Here is a 7,019-nt window from a genome sequence, read left to right as displayed (position 1 = left end):
TTAATGCTCAAAATCAAACGAGTTTCGTTTATTTTGTTACAAGTATTTATTGGCCTTTGATTACAACTGTTTTGTGATTTTGAATTTTACGCCATCCTGGCACATACGTACTATCATCTTAGCTAGGTTGCGCGAATCGTCCAATCCAGTGTGCTCTTCCCTCAAAAACCATACCCAGGTTTCTAAGTGAATCTGGAAAGTTTGGTGGGCGGTGGTACTTATAAAATTCCTATAAATAACAAAAAACCTTTTCTAAACTATCCAAATTGATATGCCGAAAATTACCATGTAAATCGATTTAACGTCAATCCATGAATCGAAGTAGGCCGGTTTGGAGAGTTGTTTTCGTGTGCATTCTTTTTTCAAGCACACTCCCAAATCCCAGTCGGACCATGTTGCAAACGCAACACTTCCGTGTTGATCATTTGGATTTGTTTTCGGTAGGAATATATTACGTTCCGCGAGAATTTGCTTCAGCCATTTATCGAACAGTCCAATGCAAGTACTCAAGGACACCCCGGCATCCACCTGCTGTTGGCCGATTCCGGTTAGTTCTATACAAAACTTACTCAGTTTAGGAATCTCGACTGGCTTGACGTACTGCTGGAATTCTGCTTCTATCTTACCGGTGGCCAAATTTAGAAGCACGGCTGGAAATTCAATAATTTCATGTTTCTGCCAGTCTCGAATTTTTTTTGTCCAGCATGTGGCTTCAAGATCCATCACGATAATATATTGAAATTTTTGCTGGTTACCAGCATTCAGTGCACTAAAAATACGAAAATCAATAAGAAATTGTTGAAAAGTATTTTAAAGTAGAACATTTTCTATACCTTGCTAAATTTAGCATGATGATTTTGCTGTTGACTGGTGTATTTCTAACTTTTTACTGAGTGCTCAACGGAAACTGGAAAATATTTAAAATCTAATTCAGCAAAACGCAAGGGTAACTTGATCCAGAAATGCCAGATGGTTTTAAAACTGATTGCAGCTACTTGAGAACTGGAAAAAATTTAAAATTTAATTCAGCAAAACGCAAGGATAACTTGATCCAAAAATGCCAGATGGTGTTAAAAACTGCAGCTGCTTGAAACTGGAAAAAAATTGCTCGAAATCTAAAGTGGATTTACGAGATTTACCAGGAATTGGGTTGTTTAGCTATATTAGTCTTTTATATCATCTGAAAGAGCTGCGTTTTCTAAGCAAAACGTAAAACGTAAAAAAATTCTATCGTTATCCTTCGGTTTCAAAATCCCGAATTAAAACTGCCACAATCTTCTCAAGTTTGTGTGTTTCTGACAAACCTGCATAATTATAAAATGTTTTGCACTTGAATTCGCCCTACTGGTCAAAACATATAGAATTCATATGCAAAACACTTTAGAAGTATTTATTGTGCAACACCTCATTTTCAAAAGAAAAACACTTCCAAATCTCGTGTTATGAGATACAAACATAAAGTGATTGGATTTTGAATCTGAAATAAATGTTTACCAAGCTTCGAATGGTTTTTATTCGATTTTGAAATGAAAACAGTTCTATATGGAAATGATTGCATATAATGTAATTTTTGTTTTATTTATAAAATTTGAATAACATAAAAACTCATCACCAAATATAAACGTTCCTTCTCTGTTGAAGAAGCCTGTGAAAGAAAACAAATAAATAAATTAATTTAATTTAATTATTTGATATTTTAGTAAACAAATACTTGCCTCTAGCGTAAAGATGCTTTCATCAGAATCTTTGTGATTTCGTGCTGGAAGGACGAAATAAGATTAGAATTTGGTTCTTTTACGTGACATAAATCACTTACCTTGCAAAAATTTACAGATGTAGTCCGGGAAATCGTCGAACTTCTAAGCCGTATGACACACGCTGACTTTTCATCTGTGGCCATTTTCCTGCTTTTCAGCACAAACGGCACTTCATATGACATATAAAAACAGAATGAATCAACTGAAAGTGTTTCGCACATGATATTCACTGTAATGAAACAGTGGGACAGATTCAAGTGCAATTCACTTGAAAGGGATGTTGGAATAATACGTAAATGAAGTGCGGCTCACAGATGTAAGTTGATGTGTGCGACAACTTGAACCGAAAGTGAAAAATGATTGAATTCGATAAAAAAAATTCTTCAAATAACAATGCAGAGGTATTTTCATATCCAATTGATGAAACACTTGAATGGAGCGTGCGCAGTTTTTTCAGTGTATATAGTGTCTATAGCATAACCACAGACAAACAGACGTACCACTGCATGCACAATTCCAAAGCCTGTATTACACTCTTTGACCAAGCGTAAAATATTTGGCACTTTTTGACAGATAAAAATTTGGACAAATATAATTGTTTGTCACTCTCCAATTTCAACATGGGGCAAACACGGGCAAACAACTACCATGATGTCAAATAAATCTGAACATTATGTCAGAAGGTCAAATATTTGACCATCAGACAAAGAGTGTACTACAGGCTTAAGAAAATTGTGGTTTCGACTAACTTGTGCCACAGACAAACAGACGTACCACGAGATTTATTTTCGTGGAAAATGACCGTTATCATTTTAAATGAGTTTCAGATATGCGGAATATTCCCGCCGTAGCGGCGCTGATGTGCCTTTTCCTTTGAACTCAGTGTATGTTTCTTTGAACTGTGTATGCAGTGATACGTCTGTTTGTCTGCGGTTAAATAAAACATATGCATTTCTTTTTAAACAATTCATCCACAACGAAGGTCCGTTATATAAAATCCCAGAGTTAAAGTTTGGCCGGCTGTTGCAGAAAAGACCCCTAGAGGTGGAAACACTAGTGGCAACCCTGGTCCACAGACTAACAGACATAACGCGTCGAACAAATTTTCAATAAAATCATCGTTTGGATGATTCCAGTACTTTACTTTAATAACACTAGCACCATCTGCTGTCGTGTTCGCGCTGCGTCATGTATTTCGACATCAGCGCCAGCGTTACTGCATGTGTCAAATGGGGAACTACAAAATATGTATGAGATTGCATGACAGCGTCCCAGACGACGTTCTCACGCGTTGACTGTTATTCGATTGAAAATTTGAAATGAACGTTTTTTGTGGCGATGGAGCTATCAATCTATAACTTTCAACCACTTGAACGTTTTCCTTTTTGCATTTCATTTTATTTCATGCAATTCGCGGGTCAAATACTTTTTCTCATGCAGAAATGGGAATGGAAACCAGATAAACTTGATAAGATTCACACAATTAAAAAAAAGTTCCAGCAGAGTATTTCGGTTTTTCGAGCAGTTGCAGACATTTTTTAAAAATATCTGGCATCTCTGCAAATCACTCTTCCTTTTTGCTGAATTGAATTTAAAACAATTTCTAGTGTCCGTTGAACATCACGTGTGAACATAAAGCCAGTCAGCAGCCAACAAAAATGTCGACAATGTTTAATTTAACTAGGTATGTAGAATGTTCGAGATTATGGAGTAAATAATTAAAACATATTCTTGTTCCTAGACCACTGAATGCTGTTGCTGGTCAGCGAAATGGCGGTCAAAAATTAAAATATATAATCGTTATAGATCTGGAAGCCACCTGTTACACAAGGACAGTTCACGAACATGAAATTATTGAATTTCCCGCTGTGCTTCTAAACTTGGCCACTGGCAAAATAGAGGCGGAATTTCGCCAATATGTCACTCCGCTCATGAATCCTCAGCTAACTAGATTTTGTACTGAACTAACTGGGATTCGCCAAGAACAGGTGAATGCCGGGGTGTCCTTGACCAACTGCCTTCTACTATTCGACAAATGGCTAAAAACAGTTCTAGCAGCACGTAATCTGTTCCTACCGAGAACAAATCCAAATGACCCGACCGGAAATGTTGCGTTCGCAACTTGGACCAACTGGGATCTAGGAGAATGTTTGAGCAAGGATTGCGCTCGAAACCAAATTCGCAAACCGGCCTACTTCGATTTATGGATTGATGTTAAATCGATTTACATGGTAATTACTTTAGTACCTATTAACGTAGATGGGTAGCCCATAAATAGTTTTCTGTATTTATAGAATTTTTATAAGCGCTGCTCAGACAACTTTTCAGAATCACTGAGCAATCTGGGCTTATTTTTTGAAGGAAGAGAACACTGTGGATTGGACGATTCGCGAAACCTCGCCAAGATGATAGTGCGCATGTACCAAGATGGTGCAAGATTCGAGATCACTAATCAGTAACCAGAAAAGCTAATTAAATACTAATAAACTTGCATCGTTTAATCTTAGATATGACAAGTATCCTTAGGCTAAGTTTTGAGTCACATATAATAGTTTTCGTTAATGGAAAAAGTGCGTATAAATTTAAATTTACGAATGAATTATCTCTCAAAATCAATACATTGAATAAAAAAACTGATTTTTTTATATTGGATAGTGGATGATTTTTTATATTGGATAGAGCAAAAACTGCAAAGTTTCCGATCTTAAATAAAATTTGGTATTCGCTTTATGTATGTGCATCACTTCAAGGACTTTTCGCGCAATGAAAGCGTTCCATATTAAACTGAAACTTTGTTATGAAAAACTTAAAAAAAAATTTTGAACTAAGAAAAGCACGTTTTGCTAGGATTGCCTATTTATGCGATGCGACAAATTTTTAATTAGTGGGAGTACAACATAAAATTATCGCCTTTGCCCCAAACTTACGTAGAACCTGACAAACCTGGGCGGTGACTTTCAGGGATTTAAATGTAATTGTTATGTCCGTCAATTCGTCACATGTGAAAACATTACCTTCTCTGGTCAATTCGACTCGATCATGCATTTCGATTCGAATAAGACGAGTTGCTTGTCAAATTTTTTTGTAATACGTCTCATAATAAATGTACTTAGATTAAATAGACAACAACGATATCAAAATAATACTTCAAACTATTTTTAGAGCACATCTTTTCTCTTGATAAACAGCTAAGTCATTGAAGTCCATTAATTTTTTTTTCAATTGTTCCGTATCACGTATTTACATGTCTGCGGTTGAATAAAACATATGCATTTTTTTTCAAACAATTCATCTACACCGTTATATAAAGTTCCAGAGTTAAAGTTTGACCAGCTGTTGCAGAAAAGTCCCGAAAACTATCTCCCTGGCCCGGAGAAAATTCACGTTCACCCTGAGACCCTGGTATCACCCAGACCCGGAGACTTCGGGTGAGACCCGGAGAGGTGGCAACACTAGTGGCAACCCTGGTCCTTTATCAATCTATAACTTTCAACCACTTGAACGTTTTCCTTTTTGCATTTCATTTTATTTCATGCAATTCGCGGGTCAAATACTTTTTCTCATGCAGAAATGGGAATGGAAACCAGATAAACTTGATAAGATTCACACAATTAAAAAAAAGTTCCAGCAGAGTATTTCGGTTTTTCGAGCAGTTGCAGACATTTTTTTAAAATATCTGGCATCTCTGCAAATCACTCTTCCTTTTTGCTGAATTGAATTTAAAACAATTTCTAGTGTGCGTTGAACATCACGTGAAAGCCAGTCAGCGGCCAACAAAATTTTCGACAATGTTGAATTTAACTAGGTATGTAGAATGTTCGAGATTATGAATTAAATAATAAAAACATATTCTTGTTCCTAGACCATTGAATGCTGTTGCTGGTCAGCGAAATGGCGCACGAATATTCAAATATATAATCGTTATAGATCTGGAAGCCACCTGTTACACAAGGACAGTTCACGAACATGAAATTATTGAATTTCCCGCTGTGCTTCTAAACTTGGTCACTGGCAAAATAGAGGCGGAATTCCGCCAATATGTCACGCCGCTCATGAATCCTCAGCTAACTAGATTTTGTACTGAACTAACTGGGATTCGTCAAGAACAGGTGAATGCCGGGGTGTCCTTGAGCAACTGCCTTCTACTATTCGACAAATGGCTAAAAACAGTTCTAGCAGCACGTAATCTGTTCCTACCGAGAACAAATCCAAATGATCCGACCGGAAATGTTGCGTTCGCAACTTGGACGAACTGGGATCTAGGAGAATGTTTGAGCAAGGATTGCGCTCGAAATCAAATCCGCAAACCGGCCTACTTCGATTTATGGATTGATGTTAAATCGATTTATATGGTAATTCCTTTAGTACCTATTAACGTAGATGGGTGGCCTATAAATAGTTTTCTGTATTTATAGAATTTTTATAAGCGCTGCTCAGACAACTTATCAGAAGCACTGAGCAATATGGGTTTAATTTTTGAAGGAAGAGAACACTGTGGATTGGACGATTCGCGAAACCTCGCCAAGATGATAGTGCGCATGTTCCAAGATGGCGCAAGATTCGAGATCACTAATCAGTAACCAGAAAAGCTGATTAAATACTAATGCACTTGCTTCGTTCATTCTTAGATATGACAAATGTCCTTAGGCTAAGTTTTGAGTCACATATAATAGTTTTTGTTGATGAAAAAAAGTGCGTATAAATTTAAATTTACGAATAAGTTCTCTCTCAAAATTAATACATTGAATAAAAAAACTGAATTTTTATATTGGATAGAGGATGATTTTTTCTATTGGATAGAGCAAAAACTGCAAAGTTTCCGATCTTAAATAAAATTTGTTATTCGCTTTATGTATGTGCATCACTTCAAGGACTTTTCGCGCAATGAAAGCGTTCCATATTAAACTGAAACTTTGTTATGAAAAACTTAAAAAAAAATTTTGAACTAAGAAAAGCACGTTTTGCTAGGATTGCCTATTTATGCGATGCGACAAATTTTTAATTAGTGGGAGTACAACATAAAATTATCGCCTTTGCCCCAAACTTACGTAGAACCTGACAAACCTGGGCGGTGACTTTCAGGAATTTAAATGTAATTGTTATGTCCGTCAATTCGTCACATGTGAAAACATTACCTCCTCTGGTCAATTCGACTCGATCATGCATTTCGATTCGAATAAGACGAGTTGCTTGTCAAATTTTTTTGTAATACGTCTCATAATAAATGTACTTAGATTAAATAGACAACAACGATATCAAAAT

The 7,019-nt window shown here is 36.3% G+C and overlaps 2 protein-coding genes across 2 annotated transcripts; one reads left to right on the top strand and one right to left on the bottom strand.

Moving 5' to 3' along the window:
* Window positions 1-56: 56 nt before the first annotated feature.
* LOC129730061 (ERI1 exoribonuclease 2-like) lies at window positions 57-930 on the bottom strand. The gene is made up of 3 exons (XM_055689081.1): window positions 834-930; window positions 286-769; window positions 57-229 (listed from the first exon to the last, which is right to left on the bottom strand). The coding sequence occupies exons 1-3, from the start codon at window positions 848-850 to the stop codon at window positions 119-121; spliced, it is 612 nt and encodes a 203-aa protein (XP_055545056.1). The 5' UTR covers window positions 851-930; the 3' UTR covers window positions 57-118.
* A 4,581-nt stretch (window positions 931-5,511) lies between these two features.
* LOC129732568 (ERI1 exoribonuclease 2-like) lies at window positions 5,512-6,411 on the top strand. The gene is made up of 3 exons (XM_055693540.1): window positions 5,512-5,562; window positions 5,620-6,109; window positions 6,173-6,411. Exons 1-3 carry the CDS (start codon window positions 5,546-5,548, stop codon window positions 6,335-6,337), a joined length of 672 nt encoding a protein of 223 aa, XP_055549515.1. The 5' UTR covers window positions 5,512-5,545; the 3' UTR covers window positions 6,338-6,411.
* Window positions 6,412-7,019: the final 608 nt, after the last annotated feature.

This window comes from Wyeomyia smithii, chromosome 3 (genome assembly GCF_029784165.1).
Source record: "Wyeomyia smithii strain HCP4-BCI-WySm-NY-G18 chromosome 3, ASM2978416v1, whole genome shotgun sequence".
NCBI classification, from domain to species: Eukaryota; Metazoa; Arthropoda; class Insecta; order Diptera; family Culicidae; genus Wyeomyia; species Wyeomyia smithii.
Note: the sequence above shows the minus strand (reverse complement) of the source record. Positions and strands in the feature narration are given on the sequence as shown.